This window comes from Schistocerca gregaria, chromosome 9, assembly GCF_023897955.1.
Source record: "Schistocerca gregaria isolate iqSchGreg1 chromosome 9, iqSchGreg1.2, whole genome shotgun sequence".
Taxonomy (NCBI): Eukaryota; Metazoa; Arthropoda; class Insecta; order Orthoptera; family Acrididae; genus Schistocerca; species Schistocerca gregaria.
Window position 1 is genome coordinate 234,848,221 of NC_064928.1, and position 23,786 is coordinate 234,872,006.

General features: G+C 44.8%; 1 protein-coding gene across 1 annotated transcript in view; it reads right to left on the minus strand.

The window, feature by feature from the left end:
• LOC126291811 (UDP-glucosyltransferase 2-like) overlaps positions 1-23,786 on the minus strand; it is a 151,401-nt gene that overhangs the window by 61,024 nt on the left and 66,591 nt on the right. The window contains exon 2 of the mRNA XM_049985507.1: positions 13,262-14,096. Within this exon, the coding sequence (XP_049841464.1) occupies positions 13,262-14,095 (834 nt within the window). The 5' untranslated portion in view covers position 14,096. The remainder of the gene's footprint in view (positions 1-13,261; positions 14,097-23,786) is intronic.

A 23,786-nucleotide genomic window follows, 5' to 3' on the forward strand; every position in this document is an offset into this window, starting at 1 on the left:
AGATAGGAGTGCTGGCAGCAGGGAGTATGAGGGAGACTCATGGTGAAGGGAGGAGAAGAATAGAGAGACATGATGAAACATAATTAAGGAAAATATAAAGGAAAAGGAGACTGCGTGGCTAATAGAGATAGATGAAGAGGAAGGCATCTCAGCAGCAAGATACGAGACGCTAGCTTTGCTATTTGACAGATGAGAGGATTGGCCTTGCACATTAATTTTGTGGAGAATTTTATGCGGATGATAGTAGGAAATGCTTCAACTTCTTCTTAAAAGCCACAGGAGATTGAATTTTCCTCAAGGTAAGGGGCAGTTTGTTCCAGAGGCGGACAGCGGCAACTGAGAAGGAGTTTGCAAAAGTTTTTGTTTTGTGAGTGGGCACAGTTAGGATACCAGATAAGAGTGACCTCGTGTTTCGATTATGATGGCATGACAGGTTTTTAATCTCTGAAGCTAGGTACTGGGGTGCTTGCGCGATGAGGAGTCGGTGAAGTAGACATAGAGTGTGGTAGTCACGCAGTTTGTCTGGCCGCAGCCACCCTAGCTCGGAGTATGAAGCACTAACATGATCATATCGGCGAATGTTGCAGGTGTAACGCACACAGGCATTCATGGTTAGCTCTAGCCGTCTTTTTTTTTCACTACTCATGCCTTGTTGAATCACATCACAATAGTGGAGGTTTGGTAGAACGAGTGCTTGCACGAGCTGGCGTTTCAAGTCCTGTGGGAATATGTTCCGAAACTTTTTGAGAGCATAGAGACAAGCAGACGTCTTTCGGCACACTGCGACTGTATTCTCCGCCCAGTTGAGATGCTCGTCCAAAGTTACACCCAAGTTCTTCACTGTTTTCTGATATGGTATTGGAGTACCTTCGAGCAGAATAGGAGGTAGCCGTTGGCGGAAATCTGAACTTATTAATTTCTGATGGGCTATTAAGATTACTTGCGTCTTTTTTGCATTTAATTTAAGCCCCAGATTTTTCGCCCATGTCACTACTGAAGACAGATCATCATTCATCAGAGCGATTGCAGTGTTTACGTCTTCAGGTCTGACGCTTAGGTAGAGCTGGAGGTCGTCGGCATAGAAATGATGTTTACAGGAGGACAAAACCGACGAAATATCGTTGACATATAAAGAAAACAAAAGTGGCCCTAAGACTGATCCTTGTGGCACTCCCGAAGAAACATGTTTCCAGGAAGATTTTTCATTTGCGCAGACAACACATTGCTGTCTGTCTTTTAAGTAGCTTTCAAACCATCTCATTGCACTATCAGAGAAATTAAGCTGTTGCATTTTTCTGAGTAATATGTCAAAGTTAACAGTGTCAAAAGCTTTGCTGAAGTCCAGTAGCGTCGATATTGTTGCCTTTCGATTGTCGACGGCATATTTCAGGTCATCAGTTACTTTAATTAGAGCAGTGTTTGTGCTGTGATGTTTACGGAAACCGGATTGAAATTTGTCATATAGACTGAATTCATGCAAGTGTTCAGTGATTTGGTCATGAACAATATATTCCAGTGCTTTGGAAACAGCAGGCAGTATGCTAATTGGTCGGTAATCACTAGGCAGTTGCGGGTTTTCGACCTTAGGGATGGGTCGAATTATGCTTCTTTTCCATGCAGTGGGGTATATTCCGTTCACGAGGGAAAAATTAAATATGTCAGTTAAGACAGGTACTAAGATATCGGCAACATTCTTAATCATGGCTATACCGATACTGTCGTTGCCTATTGCATCAGAAGAGATTCTCATTATTGCTTTTCTTGCCGTATTTGTTGTTACATGTTTTAGATGGAAGGTATCGTTGTTAGTTATCCTGTTTGGAGATTCTTGTGGACGGTAATTATCAGCCGTGCTGGTATTCAGAGGTGCAGAGAAGAATTCATTTAATTCGTTAGCTGACACATGAAAAGTAGTTTCCGATTTTGCCTTTCCGACCCCCAAGCTACGGAGATTCTTCCATAGAGTCGTGGGTGTCAGATCGCTGCATACAAGGGAGCGAGCGTGCCTGATTTTGGCATTGCGAATGCATTGTTTCACTCTGTTCCGTAGCTTTCTATATTATTCAAAACGTTCGGGTTTCGGATCTGCCTTGAAACGCCTGTGGGCAGCATCCCTATTAGTCATCATTTGACGTAATTCAGCTGTCAGCCATGGAGCAGGAGATTTTCTTACACGGACTGTGCGCACAGGTGCATGTTTGTCATAGAGGGCAGTGAGTTTATCACCAAGTTCATTAATTTTGCCGTCGATTGTAGGTTCTCTGATTATTTGATGCCATGAGATTTCTGAGCAATCGGCTGTTAGAGCGTCAAGGTCAATACGTTTCATGTTCCTACAAGTTATGTAACGCGATTTGATCCTTGGGGGCTGCACAGAGTAGGCCAGGAATATTACATCATGTGCTGAGAGGCCAGGGGCCGATGATTGACCAACATCTCTTACTTTGTCAGTCTGTTTCGTTGCTATCACGTCTATAAGAGTATGACTGTGCGCCGTATGGTGTGTAGGTTGCAATGGAAGAATGTTCATGCTATTGCAACTAAACAATCTTCTTAGGTTTATTGCGGAGGGAGTGTCTCTTAGCAGGTCTATGTTCAAGTCACCCATTACGATGACATGTTCGTATTGACACTGAAGTGAATGTAATTCCGACTGGAAGGAACTCATTGAGCTTATTTTTGGCGGCTTGTACACGACGCCAGTCAAGAATTTCCGACTTTGTATATTTATTTCAATGAACATGAATTCAGCCTCTTTTTCTTCAGCAGGATTTGACGTACATAAGACTTTCGCTTTGAGATCTGTTCGTATATATGCGCCGACCCCGCCACCTCGCTTTTTTGATCTGTCTGCCCTAAGAAATGTGTACCCTGGGAGATGAATAGATGCAGAGAATTTGCATAACATAAAAAGCCACCTCTGGTAGTACATTCATTAATATTTCCCCATTAGGAAGTTCACACAAAATATTTTCTGTAGAAAAAATTTAATATTTTTGTTAATAAATTTAAGAAAGTATTTCTTAAAGACTATAAAATGGATAAAGTAGATTTTAGTACAGATGACACTATTATCGACTTGTAAGATACAGTAAAAACATTAAGGTCATGCATCAAATAGTTTTTCAGAAATGGGCCAAATACTTGCCTAAATTAACATGGGTTAGATAGGCAGGGTGTCGTCCCCTTAACTAATGGGTGTCCGGGAAGTAAGATCGAGTTTGAATTTTGCGTCATTTTGTCATAGGACGGTTGGTTGCCGTGGTTTTTTCAAGTGTGTGTTGTCTGCGACCCTCCTGATTAGTATAGCCTGATATCTTTTGTGTGTTGAGCATTCTTGTTTGATGTTCAGTTTCATTGTGGAGCAAATGACAACTGAGAAACGTAACCGGGTGATTAAAAGTTACTTCAAAAACAGTGAAAGTCCCACGGCAACAGTTCGTGAATTGCGCGTGACACTCGGATGTGATGCTGCTCCTACCGAATGATCAGTTCGGAAGTTGATCCGGAAGTCTGAGACCACGGGTTCTTTTTCAATCGTTAAGCAAAAAAAGGACGATCGCGTCCTGTTCGAACTCAAGAGGACATTGGTAACGCGCGTGGCAATGTGATGGTAAGTCCCAGAAAAATCGGTTCGCCGACGAGTCCAACAGTAGAATTTACCAACAAGTTCACTACATAAAATCCTTTCAAAAGATCTGAAAACGCATACGTACAGGACTGAACTTACACAAGAGTTGGAGCCTGCAGATCATGGAAAGAGGCATCGATTTGCTCAATGGGTATTGGATCGAGAAGGGGAGAACGAGAACTTCGCAAAAAGAGTAATTTTCTCAGGTGACGCGCACTTCTATCTCAGTGGGAACGTCAATAAGAAGAACTGCAGAATTCGGGCTAACGAAAATCTGCGTGTGACTGTGGAAGACGTACATCAACAACGGACGAATGAAGGGTGATCGGTCCATCCTTTTTTGAAAATGAAGAGGAAACTGCCGTCACTGTGAATGGCGACCGTTACCAAAATATGCTTTCAGATTGGTTTCTCCTCTTATTGATGAAGATGACAATTTTTGCTTTTAACAAGATGGTGCGAGTCGGCACACAAGCTGCGAAACGAATGCTCTGTTGAATTAAATGTTTCCTCAAAAAATTATCTCTTTGTACGGCAACCAGGAACGGCCTGCCAAATCATGCGATATTAGACCTTGTGACTTTTTTTGTGGAGATTTGTGGAATCAAAAGCGTACGTGAAGAAACCACAAACAATAGACCAAATGAGGAATGAAATTAAAAGGTCTATTAATGGAATTCCACCAGGTGTTTGTGAACACACGTGATCGAGAATTTCAATGAACGCATTGTTTGTTGCACCGCGGCCCAGTGTGGACATATGGAGGATGTAACTTAACATACATAAATGGGAGAAGTTACTTAATGCGTTAGTAAAAAACATTATATTTTCAATAAATTTTGTATTTTCTATATTCGCCCCCATTCCCCAGACGCCCTCTACTATCTCTACTCGCAATAAATTTTGCAGACAATATCCACATACATCACTAAATGTACCTGCAAGGTTATATCATTATATGCCACGTAGGTATGATAACGTAAACACTGAGATGTTTGAATAACTAGATTTTCTTAAAACGGAGCGCAAGTTATCCAGAGCAAACTCATGCACTGTGTTACAGTGCGAGCGTTTCCTTAGCGAGTTACAATACACTTCACCTCCATACTTAACAATCATATACAAACGTTCGCTCGAAGAAAAAAGGTTCAAATGGCTCTGAACACTATGGGACTTAACTTCTGAGGTCATCAGTCCCCTAGAACTTAGAACTACTTAAACCGAACTAACCTAAGGACATCACACATATCCATCTCCGAGGCAGGATACGAACGTGCGACCGTAGCGGTCACGCGGTTCCAGACTATAGCGCCTAGAACCGCTCAGCCACACCAGCCTGCACGCTCGAAGAAACATCCGCACCCAAAGACTGGAAAGTTGCACAGGTCACACCAATATTCAAGAAAGGTAGTATATCTACATCTACATCTACATCCATACTCCGCAAGCCACCTGACGGTGTGTGGCGGAGGGTACCCTGAGTACCCGTATCGGTTCTCCCTTCTATTCCAGTCTCGTATTGTTCGTGGAAAGAAGGATTGTCGGTATGCTTCTGTGTGGCCTCTAATCTCTCTCATTTTATCCTCATGGTCTCTTCGTGAGATATGCGTAGGAGGGAGCTATATACTGCTTGACTCTTCGGTGAAGGTATGTTCTCGAAACTTTAACAAAAGCCCGTACCGAGCTACTGAGCGTCTCTCCTGCATAGTCTTCCACTGGAGTTTATCTATCATGTCCGTAACGCTTTCGCGATTACTAAATGATCCTGTAACGAAGCGCGCTGCTCTCCGTTGGATCTTCTCTATCTCTTCTATCAACCCTTTCTGGTACGGATCCCACACTGCTGAGCACTATTCAAGCAGTGGGCGAACAAGCGTACTGTAACCTACTTCCTTTGTTTTCGGATTGCATTGCCTTAGGATTCTTCCAATGAATCTCAGTCTGGCATCTGCTTTACCAACGATCAACTTTATATGATCATTCCATTTTAAATCACTCCTAAAGCGTACTCCCAGATAATTTATGGAATTAACTGCTTTCAGTTGCTGACCTGCTATTTTGTAGCTAAATGATAAGTGATGTATCTTTCTATGTATTCGCAGCACATTACACTTGTCTACATTGAGATTCAATTGCCATTCCCTGCACCATGCGTCAATTCGCTGCAGATCCTCCTGCGTTTCAATACAATTTTGCATTGTTGAACTCGATACACCACACCATCATCTGCAAAAAACCTCAGTGAACTTCCGATGTCATCCACCAGGTCATTTATGTATGTTGTGAATAGCAACGGTCCTATGACACTCCCCTGCGGCACACCTGAAATCACTCTTACTTCGGAAGACTTCTCTCCATTGAGAATGACATGCAGCATTCTGTTATATAGGAACTCCTAGGAACTCTTCAGTCCAATCACACAATTGGTCTGATAGTCCGTATGCTCTTACTTTGTTCATTACACGACTGTGGGGAACTGTGTCAAACGCCTTGCGGAAGTCAAGAAACACGGCATCTACCTGTGAAACGTGTCTATGGCCCTCTAAGTCTCGTGGACGAATAGCGCGAGCTGGGTTTCACACGACCGTCTTTTTCGAAACGCATGCTGATTACTGCAGAGTAGATTTCTAGTCTCCAGAAAAGTCATTATACTTGAACATAATACGTGTTCCAAAATTCTACAACTGATCGACGTTAGAGATAAGTCTATAGTTGTGCACATCTGTTCGACGTCCCTTCTTGAAATCGGGGATGACCTGTGCTCTTTTCCAATCCTTTGGAACGCTTCGCTCTTCTAGAGACCTACGGTACACCGCTGCAAGAAGGGGGGGGGGGGCAAGTTCCTTCGCGTACTCTCTGTAAAATCGAACTGGTATCCCATGAGGTCCAGCGGCCTTCCCTCTTTTGAGCGATTTTAATTGTTTCTCTATCCCTCTGTCGTCTATTTCGACATCTACCATCTGTGCTACAATCTAGAGAAGGAACCACAGTGCAGTCTTTCCCTGTGAAACAACTTTGGAAGAAGACATTTAGTATTTCGGCCTTTAATCTGTCATCCTCTGTTTCAGTACCATTTTGGTCACAGAGTGTCTGGACATTTTGTTTTGATCCACCTACCGCTTTGACATAGGACATAGTAGGAGTAATCCATTAAAATACAGGACAATATCGTTAACGTCGATATGCAGCAGGATTTTAGAACATATATTGTGTTGGAACATAATTAATTACTTCGAAGGAAACGGTCTATTGACACACAGTCAACATGGGTTTCGAAAACATCGTTCCTGTGAAACACAACTAGCTCTATATTCACATGAAGTGCTAAGTGCTATTGGCTAGGGATTTCAGATCAATTCCGTATTCCTGGATTTCAGGAACGTTTTTGACACTGTACCACACAAGCGGCTCGTAGTAAAATTGCGTGCTTATGGAATGTCGTCTCAGTTATGTGACTGGATTTGTGATTTCCTGTCAGAGAGATCAGAGTTCGTAGTAAAGGACGGAAAGGTAGTGTTACAGGCCCTTTGCTGTTCCTTATCTATATAAACGATTTGGGAGTCAATCTGAGCAGCCGTCTTCGTTTGTTTGCAGACGACGTGGTAGTTTATCGACTAATAAAGTCATCAGAAGATCAAAACAAACTTTAAAACGATTTAGAAAAGATATCTGAATGGTGCGAAAATTGGCAATTGATGCTAAATAAACGAAAAGCGTGAAGTCATCCACACGAGTGCTAAAACGAATCCGTTAAACTTCAGTTACACGATAAATCAGTCTAATCTAAAAGCCATAAATTCAACTAAATATCTAGGTCTTACATTTACGAACAACTTAAACTGGAAAGAACACATACAAAATGTTGGGAAGGCTAACCAAAGGCTGCGTTTTATTGGCAGGACACTCACAAAATGTAACAGACAACTAAGGAGACTGCCTACACTACGCTTGTCCGTCCTCTTCTAGAATACAGCTGCGCGGTGTGGGACTGACGGAGTACATCGAAAAAGTTCAAAGAAAGGCAGCGCGTTTTGTATTATCGCGAAATATGGGCGAGAGTGTCACAGAAATGACACACGATTTTGGCTGGAAATCATTAAAGGAGAGGCGTTTTTCGTTGCGGCAGAATCTTGTCACGAAATTCCAATCACCAACTTTCTCCTACGGATGCGAAAATATTTTGTTGACACCGACCTTCATAGGGCGGAACGATCACCACGATAAAATAAGGGAAATCAGAGCTCATACAGGAAGATATAGGTGTTCATTCTTTCCGCGCGCTATACGAGACTGGAATAATAGAGAATTGTGAAGGTGGTTCGATGAACCCTTTGCCAGGCACTTAAATGTGATTTGCAGAGTATCCATATAGATGTAGATGTACGAGGTGCATTCAAGTTCTAAGGCCTCCGATTTTTTTAAATTAAGTACTCACCGACGTCGATGACACTGGCGTTACTTCTCGACGTAATCGCCCTGCAGACGTACACATTTTTCGCAACGCTGATGCCATGATTCCATGGTAGCGGCGAAGGCTTCTTTAGGAGTCTGTTTTGACCACTGGAAAATCGCTGAGGCAATAGCAGCACGGCTGGTGAATGTGCGGCCACGGAGAGTGTCTTTCATTATTGGAAAAAGCCGAAAGTCACTTGGAGCCAGGTCAGGTGAGTAGGGAGCATGAGGAATCACTTCAAAGTTGTTATCACGAAGAAACTGTTGCGTAACGTTAGCTCGATGCGCGGGTGCGTTGTCTTGGTGAAACAGCACACGCGCAGCCCTTCCCGGACGTTTTTGTTGCAGTGCAGGAAGGAATTTGTTCTTCAAATCATTTTCGTACGATTTACCTGTTACCGTAGTGCCCTTTGGAACGCAATGGGTGAGGATTACGCCCTCGCTGTCCCAGAACATGGACACCATCATTTTTTCAGCACTGGCGTTTACCCGAAATCTATTGGTGGCGGTAAATCTGTGTGCTTCCATTGAGCTGACTGGCACTTTGTTTCTGGATTGAAAAATGGCATCCACGTCTCATCCATTGTCACAACCGACGAAAAGAAAGTCTCATTCATGCTGTCGTTGCGCGTCAACATTGCTTGGCAACATGTCACACGGGCAGCCGTGTGGTAGTCCGTCAGCATTCGTGGCACCCACCTGGATGACACTTTTCGCATTTTCAGGTCGTCATGCTGGATTGTGTGCACAGAACCCACAGAAATGCCAACTCTGGAGGCGATCTGTTCAACAGTCATTCGGCGATCCCCCAAAACAATTCTCTCCACTTTCTGGATCATGTCCTCAGACCGGCTTGTGCAAGCCCGAGGTTGTTTCGGTTTGTTGTCTCACGATGTTCGGCCTTCACTAAACTGTCGCACCCACGAACGCACTTTCGACACATCCATAACTCCATCACCACATGTCTCCTTCAACTGTCGATGAATTTTAATTGGTTTCACACGACGCAAATTCAGAAAACGAATGATTGCACGCTGTTCAAGCAAGGAAAACGTTGCCAGTTCTCATTCTCGCCTCTGGCGGTAAAATTCCATCTGCCGTACGTTGCTGCCATTTCTGGGAGGTATTGACAATGAACACGGCCTCATTTTAAAACAAAGCGCATGTTTCTATCTCTTTCCAGTCCGGAGAAAAAAAAAATCGGAGGCCTTAGAAGTCTAAAGCACCTCGTAGATGCAAACATGATCAGAACTCTGCGTTTCCAGACGCAAACCTTTCAGTTGCTTAACTGGCAATATTTAACAAACTAACTCATTTTGAAGGCAATCAGAATTTTGATGCTGTATTATGCGTTGGTGTTCGATGATGATATTACTGGCTGTTTCACTAAGCGAAACTGTATCCAATGTCTTTCTGAAGTCAAAGAACACTGAATTTGTGTCGGCCGGAGTCTAGAGTTGTTACTGTAAGTGTCAAAAGATTTTAATTTTGCGACATAATCACGTTTACGTTTTAAGAAAACTGGTTTCGACCCTTAGTTGACAATCCTCAGCGCCAAGTGCAACATCAGTGTTCCTGTGCTGCATGTGCAACTGAGGATTCTCGTTTTAGACAGTCGAAACGAGTTTTCTGAGAACATAAACCTGATTCTGTCGCAAGATGAATCTTTGTACCTCCACTGCACTTGATCCTATGTCCTCAACATGCACGGCGATAAGCATCGTATCTGCGAAAACTATCAAATAAATAAAAAAAAAACGAATCTGTAGTCATTTCTGTTTTTACCATTCACTCATCACTTTAGCAAGATTAGTGCAATCGGGTGCCCTCTTACGTATGAGCTGCAGAGTGTAAGTTACTAAGACCACTGCGTAACATGAGTAGAGCATTGTCAGAAGAGAGATCATGTTACAGCTTTCCAGCAGGTGCAGTTCTGTTGCCTTGTGGATGAAAGGTGTGCGATTGAAATGGTGCCGAAATTGAAAATGCAGTGCACAGATAAGGAACGTGAGGCGTGGGACGAATCTTGTAAGCAAAACGTCGAAACTGCACACAGATTTCACGTGAAATGGACTAAATGGATGGCGCTTCCAACTGTAGTGAATTAGTGCCACAAAATTTAACCAAGGCCACAACCGACATGAGTGGTGCTGAGGTGGTGCTGATTGGGAAGACCAGATCTTAAGCGATGCGATTTCCATCTTTTTGGCAAACCGAAAGAGGGAAAGAGTTTCCACCCACGAGGAAGTTCACAGAGCACTTCTCGAACAGCTCCATGGTCAAGGACCAGGTTTCGATTGTCGAGGAACTGAACAACAGACAGAATCTTCCGACTTTGTTTACAATGCGTCGGCGACTGTATTGAATAATATGGTGATATATATGTGTCACTTTGAAGTGCAGTGCAGCATACAATAGCAAAAATGTGCAAGTTAATTTTTGATGTCCCCATGTACATCTAAGCAAGCATTCTATATATTTTGCGTTATGTCCAAAGCGACACACATTTTATGACACGTTTCGCATTTTATAAGGGATAAAACATTTAGGAATAACTGGGGAGGAGGGGGGGATTGGGGGGGGGGGGTTGACAAAATAAAATTTTCTGCACCTTAAGGTAGGCAACCCACCTTACACTGTCCTCACACAGGATAATTGGGTGGCCTATCTTAAGGCGCAGGGAATATTTTTCCTATCAGTTTTATTTTGCATGCACCATATCACATGAATAGCAGCAGCTGTATCAGAAAAAATACAGTTCATATTATTCCACGAGAAGTACATTGACAAAAACAAATTAGAGGCATGGACTTAAACTGAGGGTGCTAGCAGCAACTAAAGTAAGTGAAAGGAGGAAGTAGGAGCGAAAGCGGAACGTGGTAGAAACACAAGTATTGAGGAGAGGGCAAAAGACAGTGGCCTGACTCACTGAGAAGTGAAAAGAGAAACAAACACAGCTGGGAGAAGATGGGAAGCTGGCATTGTAAGATAATCTTTTCAGCGAAATGTTATGAGGGTGACAAGAGGAAACGTTTCTGCATTTCCTAAAAATACAGCAGGGCATTCAGTTTTGTGCACACTACAGGGCAGCATGTTCAAAATGGTTAAAATGGCTCTGAGCACTATGGGAATTAACTTCTGAGGTCATCAGTCCCCTAGAACTTAGAACTACTTAAACCTAACTAACCACTAAGGACATCACACACACATCCATGTCCGAGGCAGGATTCGAACCTACGACCGTAGCGGTCACACGGTCCCAGACTTTAGCGCCTAGAACCGCTCGGCCACTCCAGCTGGCACAGCGTGTTCCACAAGCGGACAGCAGCAGCAGAGGAGGAGTTTCTGTTTTACGGATGGGCACAGCTAAGATGCTAGAAAAGCGAGACGTTGTGTTGGGACCATGATGGCGTAGCATGTATATCATCTCTGATGCTAGATACTGAGGTGGTTACGTGGTAATGAGCTTATGAAGCAGACACACAGTGTGGTAGTCACATAACTTGTCTGGCCAGAACTATCCCAACTGACCATATCGTGCATTGATGTGGTGTTGTGTACATAGTTCCACATAGTCAGTGCGTACACCACTTTCCCACTAGAGTGCGCCCCGCTAAGCACAACTTCGCAGGCTCAGCGCTCGTCCGTCTCCGCACTACGAGATGGTGCTGCCATAGAGACGGACCAAATTCTGCTTCCACTGATCCGCGTAATAATATGTAACGCAGCCAATGAGATTGCTGCTAACGTAGAATCTTTTCTCCTTGTGGATCACACTCGCGCAGTGATACCTGAATGCACGAGGTATTATAATGAGTGTACAGACCTCCGATTAGTTAGTCTGCATTTGTATGCAGCAGTCTGTACCAGTCTGCATTAGTGTGTAGCAGTCTGTACGAGTTCTACATTTGTACCAATCTATAGTCAAGTTTCTGTCTGCGCCTAATAAGATTACCATATTCCTGTACATAGCCATTAAGATAAATGTATAGACACTTTTGTCAAGTATCAGACATATATGTAAGAATAAGATTAACATACAATACCAAAGGAACTTCAGATGGTCGATTGTAAATAGCATCCAGAACCAAGTTAAGTAATGTTTATGCTTGTTATGTTGTATGGGTAAGGAGGTATCCTTCTGCTGGGTGCCTGGTCATGTCGGCTTATGGGGCAATGAACAGGCCGATCGGGCTGCCAAGGAGACCTGCAGAGAGCAGGATGTGGTCCAGTGTCCCATCCCCTTGCAGTCTGTCATCTCTGCACTCCACAGGAAGTGCAAGGAGTTGTGGGAGGACGAATGGCTGGCGGTGACAGCTAATAAGCTGCAGTTGGTAAAGTCAACCACTCAGCCGTGGCGTTCCTCCTGCCGGTTGCTCAGGCGGGAAGAGGTGGCCCTCACACGTCTTCGGATCGGGCACTGTCCTCTCACACATAGCTTTTTGTTACGGCGGGAGGATCCTCCGTTTTGTGATGCTTGTGGTGTGCACATCTCTGTCCGTCACATTTTAACAGACTGCATTTTATACCGTGATGCGAGGGCGGAAGCACACGTTGATGGGGATCTGGCTTGTGTTTTAGCTAACGATGAGACGTGTGTGTCTAGGATTTTTAAGTTTTGTGATGTGTCTGGACTCTGGCCTAAACTTCTAGGCTGGAGGTTTTAGTGTATTGCAGAGTGGCTGACTCCTCCCTTTTTTCCTTGCGGTCAGCCAGCCACTTCAATCTGTTCCATTGTTTTAGCTCCCTCTATCATTTTCTTTCTGTGTTGTCCATGTTTTACTGCTGACGCCCTGCTTCATCCCACGCTTCGGTGTGGGTGAGCACATATTTTTCACTGATTGTTCCCCATGTTTTATGTTCCGTTTTATATAACTGTTAAGAGTTTTTTTCTTGACACCCGTCTCACTCTGTTACTGAATGGGCGCTGAAGACCTTGCTGTCGTGCGCCCACAAACCCCTCTACTACTTCTACTACTAGTACTACTACTATTACTACTACCACATGTGGTGAAATAATGTTGCAATATAAACAAGCATTGACGTTTTTTTCTGACTGTCTACAGTTTTCTCTACTCATGTAGTGCTGGATTACGTGACAGTACACTATTATCACAAAGTTCAGCGAATTCTAAAATCTATGCTTGAAAGGGCACAATGTGAACATGTTCAACTCACCTTGGATAATGGCTGCGGAGGTTTCGCTTGCAGCCCTCCGATCTCTATGACGGCCGGCACCAGCGGCTTGGGGTAGTCCGTGCTGAAGTGGGTGTTGACCATCACGAAGCTGACGTTCTTCTCGATCTCGCTGGGCAGCGGCGTAGAGTCACCGAAGAACTTCCTGCTGAGCTTATCCTGCTCTGGCATGTACAGAAATGTGCGGTAGAGCCACACGTAAGTGTCGAGCAGGAGGTTTTGCATCCTCTGGGTGAATGTCATGTGGTCGGTCAGAGGCAGCGTGTACGTGTTCACGTAAGACGGGTTCTGGAAGTTTCCCGTCAGATCGTTCGCCCACGGAGGACTAGCGTAGGCAGTGATACCAATGACTGGAGGGTTGCCGAATTTGCTGACGAATCCCAACACGCATTCCTGTATGGCGATCTCTGTGATGATGAGGTCGAACGTCTCGTTCTTCGCCAGCTCCAGCAACTGTCGAGCACCTTTCGAGCTCAAGGTGTTTCGGCACGTGGTCAGTCCCCAGGTGAAGATTTCCCCGACCATGCCCATCTGACTTATTTCGGCAAAGCTCTCGTAGTCGTAATCTTGGTGTATTGCCTCGTATGCCCCTTCTACCAGGATCTCCCGGAGGTTGGGAACGGGTTTCTTCTCCCGGTCTGGAGCGAACACAGTCACCTGGTGACCGCGTTTGGCGAGCTCGAGCGTGAGAGCCCGGTTGAAGATGTGGTGGCTGCGAGAGACGGTGGTCATCAGGCAGAGGATCCTGGCCGACTCACAGAGGCCCGCCAGGCACACGACCAGCACGGCCGACACGCACGCTGTAGTCTTCCTCATCCTGGAACAGCAGGACATCATCAGCTACTCACAGATGTTCGTCGATTAAACAATCTTGGCTGGCTTAGAGAATCCTACAAGTCACAAGGAAACTACAGACACTCACGCCCTGAAACTATTGGGAACCATCAGCAGGTGAATGTGTGATAGCTTCAAGAGATAGTGTTTATCGAGTACAATAGTTTTCCTGGGTCTCAGGGTCTCCCCAACCCAAGTGTAGTGTACTCACGAGGAGTCTGGTTTCATCGTGAAGTACTAGGACATAAACCAGTTAAAATATACAAGGGTAATACCAAAAGTAAGGTCTCCTATTTTTTTATAAGAGCTGAATCACTTTCCTGCCAAATGTTTTTTTAACCTTGGAAACAGGTGATAGTCACTGGGCGCCAAGTTAGGACTATAGGGTGGGTGGGTGATTATGTTCCACTGAAACTGTTGCAGGAGAGCAACGGTTTGCCGAGCGATGTGTGGGCGAACGTTGTCATGGAGAATGTGTAGGCCCTTGATCAACATTCCTCTTTTCCGCTTCTGAAATGCCCGTTTTTCGGAGTCTCACAGTACCTGTCAGCGTTAATTGTGGTCCCAGCGATTCAGCTCCAACGACGAGGTGAAAGAAGAGGTTCATAACTTTCTAAACAGCATGGCGGCGAGCTGGTATGACATGGGTATACAAAAACTGCCACAGCGTCTACAAAAATGCGTCGACAGAAATGGTGATTATGTCGAAAAATAGCTAAATGTTCAAGCTCTAAACTGATGTAAACCACTGTAGAAATAAACAGGTCTATGTACTTATAAAGAAATAAAAGACCTTACTTTCGGGATTACCCTCTTAGCACTATGAGAGATGGTGTTCATCACGTAAGGAAGCTTCACTGAGTCTCATTACACACAAGTACGGTGTAGCTTATATCCAGACTGAAGTCTTCCACGTCCTGAAACATTAGGACGTAATCAACTAGTGAACTTTTGGTGTTGTGACGGATGTTCATCAGCTACATCATCTTGTCAGACACAAAGATGGTCACCAGGTGGTGAAAATCTCCTGGCTGTGCAAAATGGTGCTCATAAGGTGATTAGTTTTTTTCCTCACCAGGGGTCCACCAATAGCTAGATTAGCTGAGACAGCCTTCACATAACAAATGAACGAATACGTCACCGGTTTGAGGATACTCAATCATCTACAGTACGTTGGACTACAACAATCTAACTTGTTAGGGCGTAGAGTCAAGCGCCGCCACGCAAGTCGTGAGCGGTAGAGCGTAGACGGCTGTGAGAAGACGTCAGCCAATCCAAGCGCCGCCACGCAAGTCGTGAGCGGTAGAGTGTAGACGGCTGTGAGAAGACGTCAGCCAATCCAAGCGCCGCCACGCAAGTCGTGAGCAGTAGAGCGTAGACGGCTGTGAGAAGACGTCAGCCAATCCAAGCGCCGCCACGCAAGTCGTGAGCGGTAGAGTGTAGACGGCTGTGAAAAGACGTCAGCCAATCCAAGCGCCGCCACGCAAGTCGTGAGCGGTAGAGCGTAGACGGCTGTGAGAAGACGTCAGCCAATCCAAGCACCTCCACGCAAGTCGTGAGCGGTAGAGCGTAGACGGCTGTGAGAAGACGTCAGCCAATCCAAGCGCCGCCACGCAAGTCGTGAGCGGTAGAGCGTAGACGGCTGTGAGAAGACGTCAGCCAATCGCACGCTGACTGGACCTCCCTCCAGGCCGATAACATGACAGCAGCGGCCCCTATGCGAAGAGGACATAAAGCGCTGCGCGCGACTGATGCAGTCCAGTTCAACAGCACCTTCAAGACTATTGGCTGGGAGAGTAGCGTCAACTCCAGTCTATGTAGCGCAGACTTGTGAATGTTTATACTGAAGGAGGTTGCTTATTCTGTATGTTGTCCTTTGGTTGCGACACTTCTGTGTAATTGTCAGAGTTAAGTATTGTCATTTACTTTCTGTAATAAAACTCATTAATACGATTTCTTTGAATTGTTTGAGTAGTGAACCCACTATGCAGGTTTCTTAGACACCACATATTTGATGACGAGCATGATGAAATAACATAAATCGTCGAGAATAAAATGGTCTACATCTGAGCGTACCATTACACATCCAAAATACACTACTGGCCATTAAAATTGCTACACCAAGAATAAATGCAGATAATAAACAGGTATTCATTGGACAAATATATTATACTAGAACTGACATGTGATTACATTTTCACGCAATTTGGGTGCATAGATCCTCAGAAATCAGTACCCAGGACAACCACCTCTGGTCGTAATAACGGCCTTGTTACGCCTGGCGATTGAGTCAAACACAGCTTCAACACGATACCACAGTTCATCAAGAGCAGTGACTGGCATATTATGACGATTCAGTTGCTCGGGCACCATTGACCAGACGTTTTCAGTTGGTGAGAGATCTGGAGAATGTGCTGGCCAGGGAAGCAGTTGTACATTTTCTGCATCCAGAAAGGATTGTACCGGGCCTGCAACATGCGGTCGTGCATTATCCTGCTGAAATGTAGGGTTTCGCAGGGTCGAATGAAGGGTAGAGCCACGGGTCGTAACACATCTGAAATGTAACGTCTACTGTTCAAAGTGCCGTCAATGCGAACAAGAGGTGACCGAGACGTGTGACCAATGGCACCCCACGCCATCACGCCAGGTGATACGCCAGTATGCCGATGACGAATACACGCTTCCAATGTGCGTTCACAGCTATGTCGCCAAACACGCATGCGACCATCACGATGCTGTAAACAGAAGCTGGATTCATCCGAAAAAAAATGAGATTTTGCCATTCGTGCACCTAGGTTCGTCGTTGAGTACACCATCGCCGGCGCCCGTGTCTGTGATGCAGAGTCAAGGGTAACCGCAACCAGGGTCTCCGAGCTGATAGTCGATGCTGCTGTAAACGTCGTCGAACTGTTCGTGAAGATGGTTGTTGCTTTGCAAATGTCCCGATCTGTTGACTAAGGGATCGAGACGTGGCTGCAGAATCCGTTACAGCCATGCCAATAAGATGGCTGTCATCTGGACTGCTAGTGGTACGAGGCCCTTGGGATCCTTCACGGCGTGCCGTATTACCCTCCTGAACCCACCGGTTCCATATTCTGCTAAGAGTCATTGGATCTCGACCAAGGCGAGCAGTAATGTCGCGATACGATAAACCGCAATCGCGATAGGCTACAATCCGACCTTTATCAAAGGTCGGAAACGTGATGGTACGCATTTCTCCTCCCTACTCGAGGCATCACACCAACGTTTCACCAGGCAACGCCGTTCAACTTCTGTGTGTGTATGAGGAATCGGTTGGAAACTTTCCTCTTGTCAGCACGTTGTAGGTGTCGCCACCGGCGCCAACCTTGCGTGAATGCTCTGAAAAGCTAATCATTTGCATATCACAGCATCTTCTTCCTGTCGGTTAAATTTCGCCACGTCATCTTCATGGTGGAGCAATTTTAATGGCAAGTGGTGTAGTACAAAATCCTGAATTTGTGAGAATTTCGTGGTTGCGGGGGTTGTGCCCATCTACACGGCTTGTTGTTAGACTCCAACAACGTGGAGGGTCAGTATGGCCAAAACCTAGACGGAAGTCTTCTACATACTGAAACAACAGGACATTACGAACGTGTGATTAATGGTGTACATCAGAAATCATCGTGGACTTACAGTCACTACCAGTGAGAGCCTTAGAATGGCCAAAACACAACTGTACTCTCATAAGGTAATTGAGTGTGTTGGCCTCACAGGGACGAACCAGAAATAGGGTTAGTTTTGCTGACACAAGATTTTATAAATGATGGTATGGAGGATACTCAGTATTTACTGTATCTTGCAGTACTTACGAGATTTCCCATCAGAGGGCAGAAGGACCGACCCGAGACTAAAGCCTCCCACTTCTTAAAACTATGTGACAGTATTAATTTGTGAGGATGTGTTGACAATGAGAGGTGGTGCTTAACATACGCAAGTTATCGTTGGATTCACAAACTCGCAGTAGAAAGAGGGGAAGTATACCCAGTCTGTGGTTTTACATGTCCTGAAACCGTAGATTGTTATCTATGGATGAGGATGTGGTGCTGTGACAGTGATGTTCGTCAGGAATACGACCTTGGCAGACTCTCAATGGCCAACTTCACAAAAGCCCAGTATGATCGACACACAGACAGATAATACACTGAAATACCAAGACGTTACCAATAGATGATGTTGTCGCTATGAGGGTGGGGCTTATTAGTGGCAGGACACTGGCTGATAGTTAGTGGTCTACTGTGCAGATGGCCAAGAGTGAAAAAGCAGGATATTATCAATGGGTAAAGATGTGCGAAATACAGTGCTCATCGTTTACAGAATCGTGGATGGCTTTCATGGATCCACCAGCAAAGGGTCAGCACACCCTTTATCTGGAATTTAGTCTCCAACAACCCGAAATTGTCAGACTACGAGCGAAGAAATGGTGGTTGTAATGAAGGTAAAATTCAAACCTGTCTACACCTGCTTCCTTTGGAATTGGAACTGTTAAATTCTTCTCGAAGTCTGAGGGTATCTCGCCTATCTCATGCGTCTTGCACACAAGATGGAGGAGTCTTGTCGTGGCTTGCCCTTCCACGGCTGTCAGTAGTTCTGACGGAATGTCGTCTCCTCCTGGATCTGGATCCTTGTTTCGGTTTAGGTCTTTCAGCGCAACGTACTGAGTGTACCCATGTTTGAAAGTGGTACATGAACTATGGAAGAATGCTGAAGATTAGGTGGGTAGATCATGTAACTGATGAGGAATTACTGAATAAAATTGAGAAGAAAAGAAATTTGAGGCACAACCTGACTAAAAAGAGGGTTAAATTGGTACAACACATTGTGAGACATCAAGAGATCACCAATTTAGTATTTAGGCGAACTGGGGGGGGGGGGGGGCGGAGTGGGGGGGGGGTGGGAGGTAAAAACCGCAGAGGGATATCAAGAGAGGAATACAGTAAGCAGATTCAGAGGGATGTAGGTTGCAGTAGTTATTCCGAGATGAAGAGGCTTGGACAGGATGTGTAATAGACTGATTACTCCTTGCTACTGTAGTGTTATCTTGAAACTGTGAGAAAGAAGGCCAGGCGTTCCAAGGCGCGGAAGCAGAGAAGATGCTGAGGGCAGACGAAACTAGGAGAGATATTGTTACAAGAAGTAAACCGTAAGGGGATAGCCTTGCGAAAATGCAGACGGCCCCCGAGACGCGGTCCCAGGGCGTTAGATACTCCTCAAAGAATTAACATGTAACTTCATATGTTGTCTAGACGCTGTTGTACGAGGGTCGGTCAAAAAGTAATGCCTCCCATTTTTTTCTACTTAAAAAAATTAAGTCAAGTGAAAAATTTGAATTTGGCGCCATTCCTCAAACCTTCTTCTGCAATCCACTGCAGTAGTAACTTTCTGTGTCAACAGGTGGTAGCACAGCAGAAGTTTGTAAGATGGCCGAAATCGATGTTCGTTTGAGACAGCGTTGTGTGATTGAATTCTTGAATGCAGAAGGTGAAACGCCCATACGCATTCATGAAAGACTGAAGAAGGTGTATGGTGTTGTGACAGTGGATGTCAGCACTGTTAGACGATGGGTTCGTCGTTGTAAGGAAGCTGAAGGGCAAACACCGTTGACTGACGAAAAGCGGAGCGGCAGGCCGGTGAGTGCAGTGACTCCACACAACATTCAGCAAATTGATGACATCATTCGTGGTGACCGTCGGGTGACTGCAGATGAAGTGTGTCGCATTATTTCTCTTAGTAAAGGCAGTGTGATCACGATTATTAAACAATTGGGGTACTCAAAAGTTTGTGCACGGTGGGTTCCAAGAATGTTAACCGATTAGAATAAAGAGGCAAGGAAAACGATAGCCTCCCAACACTTGCAGCGCTTCCGTTTGGAGGGAGATGAGTTTCTGAAAAAAATTGTGACCGGGGACGAAACATGGGTGCATTTTTTTGAACCCGAATCAAAGAGGCAGTCAATGGAGTGGCGTCACACAAGCTCGCCGAGGAAGAAAAAATTCAAAACTGTGCGATCGGCAGGGAAAGTTATGGCAACAGTTTTCTGGGATACAGAGGGTGTGATTCTGGTTGATTTTTTGGAGCAGGGATGCACAATAAATTCTGTTCAATACGTCACAACCCTCAAAAAACTTAAAGCACGTCTTCAGCGAGTTCGCCCAACAAAATCAATGGCAGATGTTCTTCTTTTGCATGACAATGCAAGACCACACACCAGTCGTCACACCTCTGACGAGATTTTCAAAATTGGATGGGAAGTTTTGCCTCATCCCCCATACAGCCCTGACCTGGCACCATCAGACTTCCATCTGTTCGGGCCACTAAAAGAAGCTCATCGTGGGATTCATTTTGAAGATGAGGAGGCCGTCAAAACATCCGTGCGTCAATGGCTTAGGAAGCAGAGCTGTGATTTTTACCGTGCTGGGATACATGCCCTTGTTCAAAGATGGACCAAAACTGTAGAGATGGGCGGAGATTACATTGAAAAATGACAAAATGATCCTCAATGTTGTGGTTTTCAACCTATGTAATTGCATTTAAATTTCCTGACAATTAAACGTAGAAAAAAAATAGGAGGCATTACTTTTTGAGTGACCCTCGTAGGATGTCACCGTAGAACTTTGTAACCAACAGGCACGCACTGGTGTATAAATCCAGCTTGATACCAACCCTGAGAACAGCAACGTCACTAGACTCACAAGGGTTAGAAAGAGGGCGAAAACGCCAAAAACTGTTGACCCAGCTGTCCCTACTCCGGGGAGCCCGAGGGGCGGGGCTAAATGACGTATAACAATAATGTTGCAAGCCTTATTTGGCAGACCAGTTACGTTTAGCTTTCAGCTGAACACTGTTGATACCAAATACGGACTCAGTGCAACTGCATTAACATCCCCGCCTTAGGAGCAGTACAGAGGACCTAACTAAACCGTGATTGACAGGCAACTGCAAAAAACCTACGGGATTTGCTGAGTGGATTTAAGTGGGAAAAACAGTGCCCCAACGCGATTCTTTAAAACCCCTAGATTCCACATTTTGGCAGAGTTCTCGGTCAGACGATCTGGGCCTCGAATCCGCGTATATGATCGTTTTTAAATAACTCATTTCAAAATGTAATGTATGGAAAAGCGGTCCATTTGGTTAGATATGTGTTGGGCCATCAGTAAATAAATTTAAAGAAGTATAGCTCCTAGGGAACACAGGTGCGTAAAGAATAACCTGCCTGTATTACCACTGCCGCGGTCCTAGGCAGCGAGTGAGAAATCAGTGCATTGAATATACCTAATAAACAGTAATTATTCTGTGGTATCACTGTTTACAGAATATGAAAGTCACAAAATTTCAAAGTTTTACGAACAAAAACACCTTCTTTATAGATAGACTAATTTTCAAAAGTACAATTTGACCGCTTTTCTGACTCTAGTACCCAAATGTCATAAATGTCACACAGGAATTGTGCCTGCAGATATCATATTTAATATGTTGTTGAAATATAGCAACAAAAGTAGGCAAAGCAACTGAATAGTTCCAACCATGCGACGGGGTAATATTTTTATTGATGAGTGGTGATTTGATGGAAGTAACCTTCCAAAGAAAATGTCAATAATTTCGTTATAGGACTGTATGAGTTCTTTCGCTCATTTTGAAAAGGGACACTTATAAACGTGACCATGTCTTCACACAAATAGATAAGATTACCATACAATTAACAGTCAAACACCAGTGGCCATTAAAATTGCTACACTACGAAGATGACGTGCAACAGAAGCGAAATGAAACCGACAGGGAGAAGATGCTGTGATATGCAAATGATTAGCTTTTCAGAGCATTCACGCAAGGTTGGCGCCGGTGGCGACACCTACAACATGCTGACATGAGGAAAGTTTCCAACCGATTTCTCATACACAAACAGCAGCTGACCGGCGTTGACTGGTGAAACGTTTTTGTGATACCCCGTGTAAGGAGGAGAAATGCGTACCATCACGTTTCCGACTTTGATTAAGGTCGGATTGTAGCCTATCACGATTGCGGTTTATCGTATCGCGACATTGCTGCTCGCGTTGGTCGAGGTCCAATGACTGTTAGCAGAATATGGAATCGGTGGGTTCAGGAGGGTAATACGGAACGCCGTGCTGCATCCCAACGGCCTCGTATTACTAGCAGTGCAGATGGCAGGCATCTTATCCGCATGGCTGTAACGGATCGTGCAGCCACGTCTCGATCCCTGAGTCAACAGATGGGGACGTTTGCAAGACGACAACCATCTGCACGAACAGTTCGACGACGTTTGCAGCAGCATTGACTATCAGCTCGGATACCGTGGCCGAGGTTACCCTTGACTCTGCGTCACAGACTTGAGCGCCTGTGATGGTGTACTCACGACGAGTCTGGGTGAACGAATGGCAAAACGGCTTTTTTTTTGGATGAATCCTGGATTTGTTTACAGCATCAAGATGGTCTCATCCGTGTTTGGCGACATCGCGGTGAACGCACATTGACAGAGTGTATGCGTCATCGCCATACTGACGTATCATCTGGCGTGATGGTACGGGGTGCCATTGCTTACGACCCGTGGCTCTACCCTTCATTCGATCCCTGCGAAGCCCTACATTTCAGCAGGATAATGCACGACCGCATGTTTCAGGCCCTGTAAGGGCCTTTCTGGATACAGAGAATGTTCGACTGCTACCCTGGCCAGCAGATTCTCCAGATCTCTCACCAATTGAAAATGTCTGGTCAATGGTGGCCGAGCAACTGGCTCGTCACAATAAGCCAGTCGCTACTCTTGATGAACTATGGTATCGTGTTGAAGCTGCATGGGCAGCTGTACCTGTACACGCCATCCAAGCTCTGTTTGACTCAATGCCCAGACGTATCAAGGCCGGTATTACGGCCAGAGGTAGTTGTTCTGGGTACTGATTTCTCAGGATCTCTGCACCCAAATTGCGTGAAAATGTAATCACACGTCAGTTCTAATGTAATATATTTGTCCAATGAATACTTGTTTATCATCTGCATGTCTTCTTGGTCTAGAAATTTTAATGGCCAGAAGTGTTTAATACCAAAGTGATTGTTTTCTTCGCATTAACCAACTGCCCCACACCCATTGATTTCTATCTTCACAGTGGTCCTCCATCGTCATGTATCTTTTCCTTTCTTCTGTTCTGTTATTCTTGATTTTTTGTGTTATTGCCCGATTGTTTAATGTTTCATTCTAGACGTTTTTATATTTCCCTAATTCGTACTGTTTTAACTCCTTGATCAGAAAACACAATACTATTTGTTTCCCTAGCTTGTTACACATTCGGTAGAGATGTCGAAGGAAGTGTCACCTTCACTTTCCCACCACTTCCGCGTATTTTGGTAAACATTATTATTGCGTCTCACTTTCCTACCATCCGTAGTTTGTATATGTATATTAGGTCACAACGTTCAAAGATGCATTCCGTCGGTGCGGACGCATACAACGCCAGATCTCTTGCGTTAATCAGGAACTGAGAGCGAGGAGCTGATGGTTAGGTGACGCTACGCGAGTAGTGTTTAACGGGCTGCGAATATGGATCGCATAGGAAGCGCGCTCGGATAGCGGAAGTCTAAAAAAAAGTTAATTAAAATAATTTACCACTATTGATTTCCCCTCATCATTCCTAATAACCTTGACGAC